The sequence below is a fragment of the Neltuma alba genome, unplaced genomic scaffold (genome assembly GCF_004799145.2).
Source record: "Neltuma alba isolate B1F8T4 unplaced genomic scaffold, ASM479914v2 tig00010912_pilon, whole genome shotgun sequence".
In the NCBI taxonomy this organism is placed as follows: domain Eukaryota; kingdom Viridiplantae; phylum Streptophyta; class Magnoliopsida; order Fabales; family Fabaceae; genus Neltuma; species Neltuma alba.
In genome coordinates, this window is record NW_021635690.1 from 439,458 (window position 1) to 455,819 (window position 16,362).

The 16,362-nt window shown below is 33.6% G+C and overlaps 2 protein-coding genes across 6 annotated transcripts; both read left to right on the forward strand.

The window, feature by feature from the left end:
* The first annotated feature begins 2,133 nt into the window (after nt 1–2,133).
* On the forward strand, nt 2,134–4,536 carry LOC114759886 (triacylglycerol lipase 1-like). 4 transcript variants are annotated; one of them, XM_028949112.1, is made up of 4 exons: nt 2,134–2,486; nt 3,379–3,466; nt 3,581–3,696; nt 4,026–4,536. In XM_028949112.1, exons 2-4 carry the CDS (start codon nt 3,444–3,446, stop codon nt 4,394–4,396), a joined length of 510 nt encoding a protein of 169 aa, XP_028804945.1. In that variant the 5' UTR covers nt 2,134–2,486; nt 3,379–3,443; the 3' UTR covers nt 4,397–4,536. The 4 variants fall into 4 exon arrangements, 1 of the variants encoding a protein (XP_028804945.1); XR_003741984.1 differs by lacking the exon at nt 3,581–3,696 and having other exon boundaries at nt 2,875–3,500; XR_003741983.1 differs by lacking the exons at nt 2,134–2,486; nt 3,581–3,696 and having other exon boundaries at nt 2,542–3,500.
* Nucleotides 4,537–10,266: 5,730 nt separating this feature from the next.
* LOC114759884 (protein STABILIZED1) lies at nt 10,267–15,751 on the forward strand. 2 transcript variants are annotated; one of them, XR_003741982.1, is made up of 3 exons: nt 10,267–13,520; nt 14,887–15,162; nt 15,265–15,751. XR_003741982.1 is itself a non-coding variant. In XM_028949110.1 (2 exons), the coding sequence occupies exon 1, from the start codon at nt 10,400–10,402 to the stop codon at nt 13,511–13,513; it is 3,114 nt and encodes a 1,037-aa protein (XP_028804943.1). In that variant the 5' UTR covers nt 10,267–10,399; the 3' UTR covers nt 13,514–13,520; nt 14,887–15,751. The 2 variants fall into 2 exon arrangements, 1 of the variants encoding a protein (XP_028804943.1); XM_028949110.1 differs by having other exon boundaries at nt 14,887–15,751.
* The last annotated feature ends 611 nt before the right edge of the window (nt 15,752–16,362 follow it).

Here is a 16,362-nt window from a genome sequence, read left to right on the forward strand (position 1 = left end):
ATAAAATAAACATAAAACAAACATTTAAAAACTATTTTGTCATATTAATAGTTAAAATTAAAATTATCTTATAATGTATTTGTAGTTTTTAATAATATATATATGTATATTTATAATTGTATGGGTAAAAGAATACTATATATATATATATATATATAAATATAATTTTGCATTAAAAGACTACAGGTTTATTGCAGCCTCACTAGCAAAGACACATGTGTGCACACACGAAGTCCAAAGAGTTCAAGTCATGAAGAAGTCACATCTGAGGAAGAATTATGTGGTGGTGGAACTAAGGTTGTAGTGACACGTGGTGGTGGCCAACGATAAGGTGGCAGTGCCAAGTGAAATTTCAATTTTTTTAAAAATCAAATTAGTGACTAAATTCTGTCACTATTCCATCACCCTGTTAGTAATTAGCAAAAGAATCATATCTTCACTAATCAGTTGCTAATTCGTGACGGAACACATTTTATCATTAATTAGATTTCGTCATGTTGCTAAATAAAAATTTTATTACTAAGTTTTGTCGCTAATCACATGTTTATTTGTAGTGCTTTCCATATGCTCTTTTACCTAATTCATCATTATTATTGTCTGCAATGTTTTAAATAATAAAATGTATCATTATTTCTTTGATGTGGATTCTCTATCCCTATCTTTTGGAGTACTGAGAATGCTGGAAGGAGGGGACAAGGAATGCAATCAATATAGCCAAAACTACACCTATAACCCAAGCCAATTCGAGAGATATGATGGTGACCATTCTTATGAATTCTTTGTTTTACGGTTTTCTAAATTGAAGATATTCCATATATTTCATTGCTAGATATAGACTTCACAGCTTTCAGCTGGCTTATCAACTTCGGAATTCTTCTTTCTTTTGGCGATCTCAACTTACGTTTCATAGTTTTTGTCTCTCCAGCTTCCTCATGCTGCTCAAACGTGATTTTGGAGGATAATAGTTCATGTTGCTCAAATTTTTCTTTACTGTCTCTATTGATGTTGTCGAACCTTCTTATTTTCACTCTTTACTTTGATCTTGTGTCTGCTCTTTTATTTTTCTACGCTATAACTTTTTATTAATACCATTTCGACTTTTCATCAGGGAAAAGATCACACGGCTCAGTTTTGAACATGGTGCAAAATTTCAAGCATGTTGGTCATAAAGGTGCATATTATTGAATGGTTACTTCACAATATGCTAGCCTTAAATAATTATGCTAGGGTGATGAGTTGTTACCATTAAATGAAGTCTTTGGCTTTTCTTACATTCTAGGATGATTTGTTATGGCTTTATGAGTTTTCATTAATAATAATAATAATAATAATAATAAATTTTTGTCGTTTGGGTAAAATGATTTACAATAAATATTTATTACTACAAAAAGAATCATTTTCATTCCCTATTTTCGTCAGAAATTGAAAACAAAGGAGAAAAGGGTAATATGTTTGTTTGGTTACACTAAAAAAACAAGTATAAGGCCTCATACTTGTCTATTGGACCAGAATAGATGAATATGGGGCTGTATACTTGTCTGGCCACTTTATATAATTATAAAATATAAAGAGATAATTCTCACTATCTTGATAATATTTATTATATTATTTAATTAATCTAATTTTTTTTAGCAATAATAGAACTTTTTGTTCTTAAGTTTGCCTCAATTATTAATTTAGTTTTTTAAAATTTGTTTTTATCAATCAAATCCCTGAAGTTTTATAATCATAGATAATTAATTGGTGTTCAAATGGAAAACAACATCTTATTAGAAACTAATTGTATATTACTATAAAATTTTAGAGACTTAACTGATAAATATTAAATTTCAGGGATTACTTGAGGGGAAATTCAGGACAAAAAGTTTTATTATGCCTACTTTTCATTTTTTTTTTGGCCAGCGCTACTAATTTTTATTCTTAATCTTCTATTTATTTTTCATCTCATCGAAATTTTTCTCCCTTTTTTTTTCAAAATTAAATACATCATTAAGAAAATTGCAAACAAAGACCCTGAAATATATAAAATTATAATTTGAGTCCTTGAATTTATATAATTTCTGTCAGAGATCCGGTTCAATTAGAAATTATGAAATGTTGATTAAAAGACAAAAATATCCTTATGCTTTCCCTAATCCTTTGCCGTCATGCCCGACTTTCTCTTTCTTCACTCTCTGACTGCTCTCCCTCTTCCTTTCTTACGGCGACAGCGAGATAAGTAATGGCAAGGACGACAGTGGTGAGTGAATGAAGGAAGGCGATGATGAGTGAATGAACTATGGCAAGGATGGCAATGACGATTATTCTGGGTTCAATTTTCCCTCCCTAACTTGTCTTCCTCTTCCTTGGATTTCTGGTTCAAGTGTTTCAAGTTATCCCCACCAAAGTCATCTGGTAAAGACACATTAAGCAAATTCGAATACATATCTACATTATAAACAGAGTGAAACCAGAGTTTTATTGTCGCAAGACCTTCTGCGAAAAAGGTAGGTTCAATGTATTGTTTACGGGCTCTGGCAGAGAAGCTTTTTATATTGATAATTCTAAATGCTGGTTTTCCATATCCTGCATTATGTTTTGCTTTATATTTGTATTTTGGGTTTTCATATAACTTGAAATATCTATCAAAATTCATATATTGGTTTATGCGAATGGTGGGTGGTTTAGCTGGAGGAAATGTCGAGAGGGCAAGGGGTTATACGCTTGTACTGTATGATAAAATATATACTAAAATAAAAAGTTTAGAGTTTAGCTTTCATGAATTATGAAAGGCAAAAAGGTGTTACTGTTTAGCACCCTTACTATCTGCTAAGATTAGTCAGCCCGCCGTAACTGTCAGCTTTCAATCGTATTGGCCTCTTTTTAACCATGTAGGTTCCTCTTAAAAGCTTTTCTTTTTGAATTAATCAAATGGCTTTGAGAGGGGTTTGGCAACTGCAAAAACTAATTGCAAGCTATTGTGATTGGGGTGGAAGTAGCAGAGGAATAAGGTATGCTTCTCAATATTACAATTTCAAGTTTTGTTTTGCATTTTGATCAAGGTTTATTTGTTTGTAGCGTTTTGTGCAAAATTAATTGCAGGGGTGAATTTAAATACTATTGTATCCAACATGCCGTTATATATGTTATATTGCTCTTATGATCCGTTTCTTTCATTTTACGATAATAAGCGTGTTGTACTTTCATTTTTCACATTTTTAGTAGGTCTAGTAGTTATAGGTTACCAATTGTGATATATTCAAAAACACATTTTTCTTGTTACCTAAATAATATAATTTGTTGTTGGATACAAATTAAGAGCTTAAAATCATCATGATCACCCACTGATTTTTAATCATAAGATTGACTCATCACTAGTGTGCTACATTTGAATTTGAGGTGTCTGAACGAAGACAGTTTATGATACTCACTTGAGCTACTGGGTCAAAGACCATGGAGAAAGAATGCTAAGTGATTCACTATTGTGGTAATTTAAGTAATCAATGGTTGTTACTGTTTTGGTATATTCTACATTGCTCATATCATTTTGTCCTTTTGTTTGGTTTCTTCCTTTCTTTATTCTTTAGTGCTTCTCTATAAGGTACTTAAATAAAATTACAAGGAAGAATTGCTGCTTCAATAATTTACGTGTGGATTTTTATCTTCAATATGAACCTCAGCCATCATCCTCAAAAAACTTGCACCATCTATTCCAAAGTAAGCTTCATTTACTTTCCACTTGGCATCCTCCTGTGGCAATCATGTTATGTCTGCTCGAAATTTGCGTGGCTTCTAGTTTTAAACAGCCTTAAAACTATCATTTGAATTCTAAGTCTAATACCATTGCTCTTTTTCTTACCAATTACTACTACGTATTATCTTAATGGCAATCACGTTGAGTCTTTTCTGTACAATCTGAGGAGCGATTTGAGTACTTCTGACTTGTTCACAATGGAATTCTCGTGTTATGTTTACTATTGATTTGAATATCCTGTTCACTTTTGAACTAAGTCAACACTGCCTCTAATGAATTTATTTATTTACAGTGATTCGCGAAGGTACTTTCTGTCAGAATGACTATGGAATCCTAAAAAATCTGAGAATATATGGCCAGCTGAAATTGCCAGAATTCAATCTTGGCGACATACCCAAATCATTACCTTTATGGATGGCTTATGGAGGAAATGATGCTTTAGCATATGCGATTGATTTTGCTCACACTCTGAAGGAACTACCATCCACACCAGAACATCTTTTGCTTGAAGATTATGGTCATTTTGACTTTATCTTGAGCTTAAAAGCTAAAAGAGATATTTATGACCATATGACTAGATTTCTTAAATCTTTTGGAAACTATAGTGGCTTTGCTAGTCCCCAACAACTATGGGGGGATGTAAATAGTGCATCGGTTGCTTAGCTCTCTGTAATGTTTGTAAATCGTGGATTCTGGTTTGTCTTCTCTTCTCTGTGTATAAGTAAACTCAAAACTCAAAGCACACTTGGGAGACTTTACAATCTACAACTTCAGTATCTAATCAAATGTTTTGGGAACTCAAATGTTACATGTCTAATCAAATCTTATGTCTTTATTTTTACGCCAATATTGGTACCACACATGATCCTTCATTAACAAACTCATTAATTATGTTTTTTTTTCCCCCATATGTAACACATACTATTCCACTCATTCAACTCCTAATATGTACAATCACTATCATATTTTAGTTAGCTTCTCATCATGTGTGTGTATAAATTTCTATTTTTTAAAACAAAAATTGTGAAAAAAAAGACAATGAAAAGCATCAGTTCCATAAAATACTGAAAATAATATGCAATCAGATGATTGTTAAGCTTCCTGACATGTGTTGTGCATCTCTTGCAAGCAATCAGATGGTTTTAATGAGGAAAAGGATCAGATAGCTCACTGCCAGCTTTCATATTTTATTTCTTGTCCAGTTGTCCTTTCATCTCACGTATGATTCATGAATTACCAACACTTTTTTAACCCAAGCAACATTTTTCTTCTCTTCAAAACGACTACCAGTACATTTTTATCTCATATTAGACTTGATATTAACAACGAAATTGTAAAAATAATATGAATTTTTGTTAAAACTTAAGTTAATTTGAATAGTTTTTTTAACACTTAGTATTTCTCATACTAGACTTGTTATTGATAACTAAATTGTGAAAATAATACCAATTTCGGGTAATATTTAAGTTAATATGAATAGCTTTTTAAAACTTGTTATTTCTCAAACTGGACTTGTAATCTCCTATTTTAGATTTGTAATTCCCTATTCCCTATTACAAACTTGTAATTCTCTATTTCAAAGTTGTAATTTCATATTTTAGATTTGTTTTTTTCTATTACATACTTGTTATTTTCGATTGCAGATTTGATATGATTCTTTCTGCTACATCTAACTACAGCCATTATGTTTTCCCTGCACAATTCTTTCATTTGAGTTGCCTTATAAAAATATCCGTGTTGTTCCTCCAATGGCTATAGAGGTTGTTGTAGCAGCTTGAGAGGCTTGCTTGACAAGAGTATATTGATTGATCTTTATGATGATAGTGATATTTCTAATATGTTTAGATATAGTGATAGTAGTGCTCATTTGTATATAGCAGTCAAAGGAAATGATAGGAAATCTAGAGTAATGAATGATACAAAAATGTAAGTGCTTATGTTTTTACCGTAAGTTGTTATTTGGTAATGAATTGTTACTGATTCGTTTACTAGACTTGTAATTTTCATATTTGGACTTATTATTTTACTAACTAAACTTATAATTTTCATATCCAGACATGTCATTTCACTTATTAGACTTATAATTTTCATATTCAGATTTGTTATTTCACTTACCAGACTTGTAATTTTTCTATGTAGACTTGTTATTTGACATACTGTACTTGTAATTTTTATATTTAAACTTGCTGACTAATGGTTTGTTACATTAAAGTTATCCAATAACCTTCATAGTAGAACACTTATAAACACTAAGATCAAAACTGAGGAATAAAATCTGAGTTGAAAAGCTAGTGACATTAACTTAAGTTTTAATAGAAATTATATTATTTTCATAATTTAGTTGTTAATGACAAATCTAGTATGGAAAATAACAAATATTAAAAAGCTATTAACAAAATTTAAGTTTTAGTAGAAATTGACATCATTTCCACAGTTTAGTTACCAATGATAAGTCTAATAAGGAAAATAACAAGTATTAAAAAGCTATTGACATGAACTTAAGGTTCAGCAGAAATTGGCATTATCTTCATAATTTAGTTGCCAATGACAAGTCAAATATGAGAAATAACAAGTGTTGAAAAACTATTTACAATAACTTAAGTTTTAGAAGACATTGGTATTATTTTCATGATTTAGTTGTCAATGACAAGTCCAGAATGGGAAATAACAAATGTTGAAAAGCTATTCACAATAATTTAAGTTTTAGCGTAAATGGCATTATTTTCATAATCTATTTGCTAGCAATAAGTTTGGTATGGAAAATAATAAGTGTTGAAAATTTATTGATATTAACTTATATTTTAACAAAAATTGGCATTATTTTTGTTGTTTAATTGTGAATGACAAGTTTAGTATGAAAAATAACAACTTTTCATAAACTTCATCTCCAATATAGTGAAATAAAGTGTAACCCATAGCCACACAATGGTAAAATATGGCAATGAAATGAGGAGGGTGAACTAGAATCTCTACTATATTATATTTAAGGAAAAAATATAGAAGATGGAGAGACCGTATAATCCATTGTCACTAACGCAGGCTTAATTGAGCTAACCATATGTATTCCCTTCTCATATGCCCAATGATATTCATACCCACAAATTAATAAATTCAACAAAATCAAATTAGCCTTAACAATCCTAATGAAATGGCACCCTATGTGTTGTTTCTCCACTGCAACATTATTCGAGCAAGGGAAATATCGTAAAGACAGGAAAATGGTTCTATGACAATGACTTGGTGGAAATAAACATTCACAATCAAGAATGGAGCCAGATCCGTTGCAAGAAATGTCCAGAACCCTATGGTCCCGTTTGATACGAAGCATTAAAAATGAAAGATTGAGATTAAGATTGCAATTGAAAAAATCATTAAAATAGTATTTAGCATAAGTAATTGCGTATTATATGGGATTAGCTAAACCCATAGAGGTGGGATTAGAGAATGTTACTTCCTCCCATGGTATTCTCCAATCCCATATATATGGGTTTGGCTAATCCCATATAACAAGCAAATATCTTATACTAAATACTCTTTTAATAAATTTTTTTAATTGTAATATCAATCTCAATCCCTTATTTTCAATGCTTTCTACCAAACATAACCTATATTCCTCTTGGTCGTCAAAAATTTCTTTATCATATGAAGTGTTCTAAGACCTGAAATTGGCCTATTACAAATCCAAACACATTAACTTGTTCAAATTTGAGCAGAGAAGGGAGGAGGACACCGTCATCACTGTTTTAGATTTTCTTCTTCAACGGCAGGAGTCGAGGGAGGAAAGAGGGTGGGGCGGATGGGGGGTTCGGAGAGAAAGAGAAAGAAGAGGAAGGAGAAGAAAGAGGAGAGGGAGAGGGAGCGGAGAATGAAAGGGAAAGAGAGGATGGGGGCTTTTTCTTTCGGGAGAATTTCAGTAAAAGACCATTGTAGCATCTTATTTAAAAAGAAAGACCAAGAAATTCTGAAATCTCATTTCACATTTTAAAGTCTGAAATGAAAAAAAGTTTAAAAACAAAATATCTAAACTACCCTTAATCTGAAATGAAGAGTCAAGAAAAATGAAAAAAATTGAGCAAGAAAAGACAAAAGACCGATTGTCTGGAATATTTACAAAATGTCCTAATGGGTGTTGCTGTGTCGCACTGTTATATTTTTGTGTGTGTTATGTATTTTACATTTCATTTAATTTATATATTTGTAATTTTTTTATTCCTACAAAATTTTCTAAAACTCCTCTAAAATTGAAAGGATTAGTAATGCTTAAATAATCATAATATGTCGATTTGAAAAATACATTAATATTTTTATTTAATCCTACTTAATATTATTGATTTACTCATTTTGAAAATTGTAACTCATTGTATTTATTAATAAATTTATAAGTGTTAATAAACATTTTAACAAGTACTCATCCGTGGAATAACAAGTTTTATGATATGCAAAATCTTGCAAATCTTTACTTTCATAAACATGTTTTACTGGTCAAATGTGAGTTATATTTTTGCCATCTAATCCATTTAATCATGTGCTGGAAAAAAAACATGACAAAATAAATACAAATATCTAAATATAAATGAACATGAGAAATAAGAAGACTAACAAAAAAAATTATAAAATTTACAAGAAATATAAGGAAATTTACAATACTATTTAAGGTTCTATAAGAAAAAAATATATGCCAAGATCTACATACACAATTAAAATAAGAAAATTTACAATGAAAATTAGATGTTTCATAAAAAACGTTGAAAAATTTAACAACAACATATAAAGGAATTAACAGCAAAAATTAGAAAATTTACAACAAACATAAGAAAATTAACAACAAAAATTAATTGATTTACAAGACATGTAAGTGAATTGACAACAAAAATTCAGCAATTTACAATAAATATAAAAGTATTTACAATAAAAATTAGGTGATTTGCAATATACATGAGGCCTAATTTTTGTTAATAATTCTCTTATATGTTGCTGTCTACTCCCTTATATTTTTTTATAAATTGCCTAATTTAAGAGGATTTACAACAAAAATTAGGCAATTTACAAGAAACATAAAGCTTAATTTTTGTTGTTAATTCCATTGTCTGTTATCATTAATTTTCTAATATTTTTTATAAATCGCCTAATTTTTGTTGTTAATTCCCCATATGTTGTTGTTAATTTTCTTATGTTTTTCCGAAATTGCCTAATTTTTGTTGTTAGTTCCCTTATATGTTGTTGTAATTTTTGTAAATATTTTTCTCTATACAGAATCTCAAATGATATTGTGAATTTTCATATATTTCTTGTAAATTTTCTAATTTTTATTGTTACTAATTCATATTTATATATTGACATTTATTTTGTCATATATTTTTCTTTGCATCAATGATTAAATAGGTTAAAAAAATATAACTCACATTTGATCAGCAAAAATATGTCTATGAAAAATGAAAATTTGGTTATTAATGAGAACGCATAAGGGTGATGGATTTGCATTAGTTAGAGTTGTTTTGGTCCTTTTCTCTTATCAATTTAATTTTATGATGGGGCTTAAGAGATTGATTTAAAGTTCTAGATTTTTTTAAGGACTTTTTGTTTAATAAATCCAACAAATTAGAATGAAAGGAAAGAGTATAGACTTGCAGGATTTTTCATATCATAACAATTGTTATTCTGTGTAGAGTACTTGTCAAAATGTTTATTACCACTTATAAATTTATTAATCAATGAATACAATAAACTATACTTTTTAGAATGAGGAAATAAATAAAATTAAGTAGGATTAAATAAAAGTATTAATGTATTTTTTCAAATCAACATATTATAATTATTTAAACATTACTAATCATTTCAATTTCAGAGGAGTTTAAGAAAATTCTGTAAGAATAGAATAAATTACAAAAATGTAAATTAAATGAAATGTAAAATGTATAACACACAATTAATAATACAACAATGCGCCACCATATTGGGTCATTACTGCGAAGATTTTATATTTTTATATATCCCGTCTTTTATTTTTTCTTCTTCAAGTTTCTCTTTTTTTTTTCGGCTCTTTATTTCAGGTTAAGGGTTATTTTTTTTCAATATCCAGTTAAGGGTATTTTGGATATTCTGTTCTCAAACTTATTTTCATTTCAAATTTTAAGGTCTGAATTGAGATTTCGTCTTTCTCTTAATACGATGCTAGAATGGTCTTCTACTAAAATTCTCTCTTTTTTTCTCCCTAAACAAATGGGGGTATTTTGGTCTTTTCATCAATATATAATTATAATTTAGGACCCATTCATTGGTAGTAATTATGTTAATTCAAATATCTATTTCGTAATTTCATAATTTTGAGTATTTATTTGCCATGTTCCTTACATCACTCGTATTATTTTCTTGTTGTTGTTTTTATTTTATTGTTTTATTTCCAAATGATAATACTGTAGCTATTAAACCGCACATTCGTCTGTAGTCGCTTTTGCCTGGAAGCGATTGAAAAGAAAACTGCACCTTCGTCTCTAGTCGCGTCTCAAACTCTTTATGTAAGAAAGGCAGCTACTCCGGTGATCCGAACTCCATCTTTTGGCGGTGGTTGGTGACTTTGTTTATCGTCGAAAGCTAAATAAGTAATACTTTCCGCTTCTTTCTGTTTTAGTTTCTCAGAGTCAGAGTTTCAGTTTTTCCTTTAGAGCCATGGTCTTCATTGTGCCGCCCAACCACAGAACTCTATTTCTAGATGTTGATCCGAAGACGACCTCCCTCCATGCCCTAAAGCTCTCTATCCAGCAAACTTCCGACATTCCCATATCCCACCAACGTATATTACTTTCACAGAGTCTCCGATTGCTTGGTGATAATGATTCCGTTCTTATCTCCGATCTCGGGATTCAACCATACTCCACTTTAACTCTTCACGTTCCCTTCTTTGGTGGCACTCAACCGCCTGCCGTTCCCAAACCTCGATTTGATTTCCTTAACTCCAAGCCTCCCCCTAATTATGTTGCTGGTCTCGGTCGTGGGGCCACGGGATTCACCACCCGTTCGGATATAGGGCCTGCTCGTGCAGCGCCTGACCTACCCGATAGGTCGGCGACTACTATTGGTGGTGCTGCCCCTGCGGCTGGCAGGGGAGGAGGGAAGGGAGGTGAAGACGAGGAAGATGATGACGGGGATGATAAAGGGTACGATGAGAATCAGAAATTTGATGAGTTTGAAGGGAATGATGTGGGGTTGTTTGCTTCTGCTGAGTACGATGAGGATGATAAGGAAGCGGATGCTGTGTGGGAAGCAATTGACAAGAGAATGGATTCAAGGAGGAAGGATAGGAGAGAAGCAAGGTTGAAGCAGGAGATTGAGAAGTATCGGGCGTCCAACCCCAAGATTACTGAACAGTTTGCGGATTTGAAACGTAAATTACATACTATGTCTGCATCAGAGTGGGATAGTATACCCGAAATTGGGGATTATTCTTTGAGGAATAAGAAGAAGAAATTCGAGAGTTTTGTCCCAGTGCCTGATACACTTCTTGAGAAGGCAAGACAGGAGCAAGAACATGTTACAGCATTGGATCCCAAGAGTAGGGCAGCTGGGGGTACCGAGACTCCATGGGCTCAAACTCCAGTTACAGATTTAACTGCAGTTGGTGAGGGTAGAGGTACTGTGTTGTCTCTGAAGTTGGATAGACTCTCAGATTCGGTTTCAGGGTTGACAGTTGTCGATCCAAAGGGGTATTTGACTGATCTTAAGAGCATGAAAATAACAAGTGATGCAGAAATCTCGGACATCAAGAAGGCTAGGTTGCTACTTAAGAGTGTTACACAGACAAATCCTAAACACCCTCCGGGTTGGATTGCTGCTGCAAGGTTGGAAGAAGTTGCTGGCAAGATTCAGGCAGCAAGGCAGTTGATTCAAAGAGGTTGTGAGGAGTGTCCCAAGAATGAAGATGTGTGGTTGGAGGCTTGTAGGCTGGCAAATCCAGAGGATGCCAAGGCTGTTATAGCTAGGGGTGTAAAATCGATCCCTAATTCTGTGAAGCTGTGGATGCAAGCCGCAAAATTAGAACATGATGACGTGAACAAGAGCAGGGTATTGAGGAAGGGGTTAGAGCACATTCCTGATTCAGTCAGGCTTTGGAAGGCAGTTGTGGAGCTTGCTAATGAAGAAGATGCAAGACTTTTGCTTCACAGAGCTGTGGAATGTTGTCCATTGCATGTTGAATTGTGGCTAGCTCTTGCAAGGTTGGAAACTTATGATAATGCTAGGAAGGTTCTTAATAGGGCAAGAGAGAGGTTACCAAAGGAGCCAGCCATATGGATAACAGCTGCAAAGTTAGAAGAAGCTAATGGCAATACTAAAATGGTTGGTAAAATTATTGAAAGAGGTATAAGGGCTTTGCAAAGGGAAGGACTGACTATTGATAGGGAAGCTTGGATGAAGGAAGCTGAGGCTGCAGAACGTGCAGGATCTGTTGCGACTTGCCAGGCTATAATTCAAAATACAATTGCAATTGGAGTGGAAGAAGAAGATAGGAAGAGGACATGGGTTGCTGATGCTGAAGAGTGCAAGAAGAGGGGCTCTATTGAGACAGCTAGAGCTATATATGCTCATGCCCTCACTGTCTTCTTAACAAAGAAGAGCATATGGCTCAAGGCAGCGCAACTTGAAAAGAGTCATGGAACTAGGGAATCCCTTGATGCTTTACTTCGTAAAGCGGTTACTTACAGACCACAGGCTGAAGTTCTTTGGCTTATGGGTGCGAAAGAGAAATGGCTTGCTGGGGATGTGCCTGCAGCTCGTGCAATCCTCCAAGAAGCTTATGCTGCCATTCCCAATTCTGAGGAAATATGGTTAGCTGCTTTCAAGCTGGAGTTTGAAAATCATGAACCTGAGAGAGCTAGAATGCTGTTGGCCAAAGCTCGTGAGAGAGGAGGTACAGAAAGAGTATGGATGAAATCTGCAATTGTTGAGAGAGAACTGGGAAATATTGATGAGGAAAGAAGGTTGTTAGATGAAGGACTGAAGCTTTTCCCTTCGTTCTTCAAGTTGTGGCTGATGCTTGGTCAGCTTGAAGAACGACTTGCTCAGGATTCTAAACAGCATGATAAGCATGAGGAACAGCTTGAGCACTTGAAGGAAGCTAAGAAAGTTTTTGAGTCTGGACTGAAAAACTGTCCTAATTGTATTCCTCTATGGCTCTCTCTTGCGAAACTTGAAGAGGAGATGAATGGATTGAGTAAAGCTCGTGCAGTTCTAACCATGGCCCGGAAGAAAAATCCTCAGAACCCTGACCTCTGGCTGGCTGCTGTTAGAGCTGAATTGAAGCATGGGAATAAGAAAGAGGCTGATATTTTGATGGCAAAAGCACTGCAAGAGTGTTCAAACAGTGGTATTTTGTGGGCAATGTCAATTGAGATGGTTCCTCGCCCTCAGCGTAAAAGTAAGAGTATGGATGCCCTAAAGAAATGTGATCATGATCCTCATGTTATTGCTGCTGTGGCAAAGTTATTCTGGCATGACAGGAAGGTGGACAAAGCTAGAACTTGGCTGAACAGGGCAGTGACTTTAGCACCCGATATTGGGGATTTTTGGGCATTGTACTATAAATTTGAACTTCAACATGGGACTGAGGATAACCAGAAGGAAGTTTTGAAAAGGTGTATTGCTGCTGAACCAAAACATGGTGAGAAATGGCAGGCCATCTCAAAAGCAGTGGAGAACTCTCACCAGCCAACAGAAGCCATTTTAAAGAAAGTTGTGGTCTTATTTGGGAAGGAAGAGAATGCAGCTGAGAATGGTACCAAACATTGAATAGCAGGTTAATATCTTTGTAGCTTCTGTCTGTAATTGTGTTCGAGATTCATGTAATGTAATGTCGCATTTAATTGTGACCGCTGGTTGTATCTCATGTAATATTTGAGGCTGCAGTGATGATTATATTGCCCAGAAATTTTATGGTTAGTTAACCTTGCATATGAGTTATGGTCTTTCCGCATTTACATTCATATTTTCAAGTAAAAACCTGCAGTTAGGTAGAATAGAACTTTTGATTCTTTTTTAGTCAGGTATTCTTTAATGAGCTCTTTTTATTGTGTAAAGAAACATATTGTCACTTCATGAGATCTCTCTCTCTCTCTCTCTCTCTGTGTATCTATATGTATATCACTTATTTTTTTGGGCCAAATTTATGTTGCATTCTTTTAATACGGGCTTGATTATTCATTCTGATGAGATTGTATGTTGGTGTTATTTGAGAATCATCCGTGTGGTTTGAGTCGACTTATGAGCTTGAAATCTCCGATTTATAAGGTTGCATAGACAGTCTACTTATGTGTGTTTCTTCTGGTTGGCTTTGCATGCCTTCGATAATCCTGGAGATTTCACCGAATTGTGCTTGATTTAATTAATTGTTGCATGTGGATTTTCTATCTATATTTCTTTCTTAACTTACCAATGAGATTTAGTTTGAGGTTGGATCAGCTAAGCATTAGAAAACCATGGTAATTGTAACTTTGTGAGAACGGAAGGTTCTTTCTATCTATCGAGGAGTTAGGAGCTGCTTTCATGTTGAGGATAAACGGAATGTCAGGTTGGAGAGTTTGTATTTGATAATGCGCTGCTTGACACATTGATCCTGCAGACTCACTCAGTTGGAGCATAGTATACATGGTAGATTATAGAGACCGTTTACATGTTTTCTTTCCCCCACTGATGCCGGTTTTGTGTGATTGGCAATTTAGAATTTTTTCCCCTTTCCTGTGTATCTTTGCTCTTTTATTTTGATTTGCATTTTACATTCTAATTCTTACGTGTTTTGGGTAGCTTCGAAAATTAGGTGTGTTCTTGCTTCTTACTTCATTGGTTATGTTTCAAACATTTATGCTGGTCTTATGTTTATTATTTGCTAGTTCGTATGCGGGGAGTTTCTCCTATTCATTCTCCATGACAAGTTATAATTGCAGCAACAAACACTATTTTGTTTGTTTTGCAAAGCAAATAAAAGCCCCAGTTTCCAATAAACATGTACATATGGAAAATGCTTGCTAGTCTAAACCTAGGAACTATGTGAAAGTCAATTGATTACATTACATGTACTCTGCATCTTGTAATTGCTTCTTGTGATGAATGATTATCCAATGATGAGCTCTACTAGTAATGTAATATTTAAGCCATCAATATTTCAGGTCTATGGATCAATAACGAGGAAGGCCATTGGAGAATCGATGGCTATTGGCTCAATCAGGATGGTGTCTGCACACGCGGTCGGCAGATCTGCACTTGGGCTACCAATACTTTTCCTGGTCATATTAAGAGATATATTGTCATGCACAATCTTCAATATGACTTGCCTTTGACTGTCTCTTTATAGTTGTTTTGGTCTACCCAGTTTTTGTAAAATGGAGTTCGCTTAGTACTCTCTTAGATTTGGATCCTCTAGAGTTCTGAGAGAAATCTATAAGGTAAACTTAGAAACATGTACTTAATTGTTGAGACTTAAGTGGGATCTGCTGATTATTTGATGAGTCTCCTATGTTTTGTCTTTCTCTCCTTGAACGTTGTAGGACCTAAATCAGAACTCTTCTAACCCATCGAAGCAACGATGTGTTTCTGTTTTACTGAAAATACCAGAGAGAAGGAGCTTCGCTTGATGATGTGACATTTGTGGGACTCCTCATGGCATGCATCCACGGAGGCTTGGTTGAAAAAGGAAAACAAATCTTTAATGCAGTGACAAATGATTTCTATATTACACCCAAACTAGAACACTATGGTTGCATGGTTGGTCTCCTAGGCCGCCGTGCTGGGAAATTGAGAGAAGCTTATGAAGCCATACTACGTATTTGATTTATCTCAGATTTATGCATTACTGATATGGTTTTATCTCCTTAGAATCGTGTTCTGATTGATGACATCCACTCAATTCAATGTTTCACTTGGGGCTGTTTCCCCTTTGTATTGTCGGATTTTATTTTTCTTGGCTTTTGAGCCTAACTAGCAACCGAGCTCTGATGGTTTTAGAGCACAGTCGTTTACTCTGGCTTTGATTAATTCCTTTGCGTGTTGTTAGAGAAGCTTCTTTAGCTTTAAAAGTTCTATTTTCATCTACTAAGAAAATTACAAATGGAGTTGTTGGTTAATAATATCAAAGTTTGTTTTTTTTTTTATTTAATACAATTTAAACATACGTGTATAAGCATTTATAAACATGTAAACGGTAAATTCAAGTTTGGAATTTTATTCAAGTGTAATGGGAGGCCAGCTAATGATTTGGGTCTATTAGTAATATAACGCAGAGATGATGATAAAAGTAATGTGAAATGAAATCCAAGTGAAATTGAGAAAATTAACGTGAAATGAACTTCAAGTGAAATTAAGAAATGAAGAATTTACTTTTATTCTTATTTGGGTGATAGTGGCTCATTTTGATGAAATATGGAGGCTGGAAAAATGCTTTTGAAAACATTTTGTTGGTTAATATTTTTCATTTGGACCAATGATAATTCACATTTCCTTCTGGTTAACCCAAGGGCTCACTACGACATGCAACGTCTTTAGACTTGCATTTATTGATCTTTGACAAGTTGCATGACATTATTGATAAATTTTATTGATTAAGTATAATTATGGAAAGTTGAAAGTGATGCAAGTTTCAGAGTTCT

Bases quoted from the DNA above. Each gene is read 5' to 3' on its own strand.
- LOC114759886 (XM_028949112.1), top strand. From the start codon at position 3,444: ATGCTAAGTGATTCACTATTGTG. The intron at 3,467-3,580 runs GTAATTTAAGTA...CTTCTCTATAAG, and splicing joins CTAAGTGATTCACTATTGTG to GTACTTAAATAAAATTACAA. The intron at 3,697-4,025 runs GTAAGCTTCATT...ATTTATTTACAG, and splicing joins CTTGCACCATCTATTCCAAA to TGATTCGCGAAGGTACTTTC.
- LOC114759884 (XM_028949110.1), top strand. From the start codon at position 10,400: ATGGTCTTCATTGTGCCGCCCAACCACAGAACTCTATTTCTAGATGTT.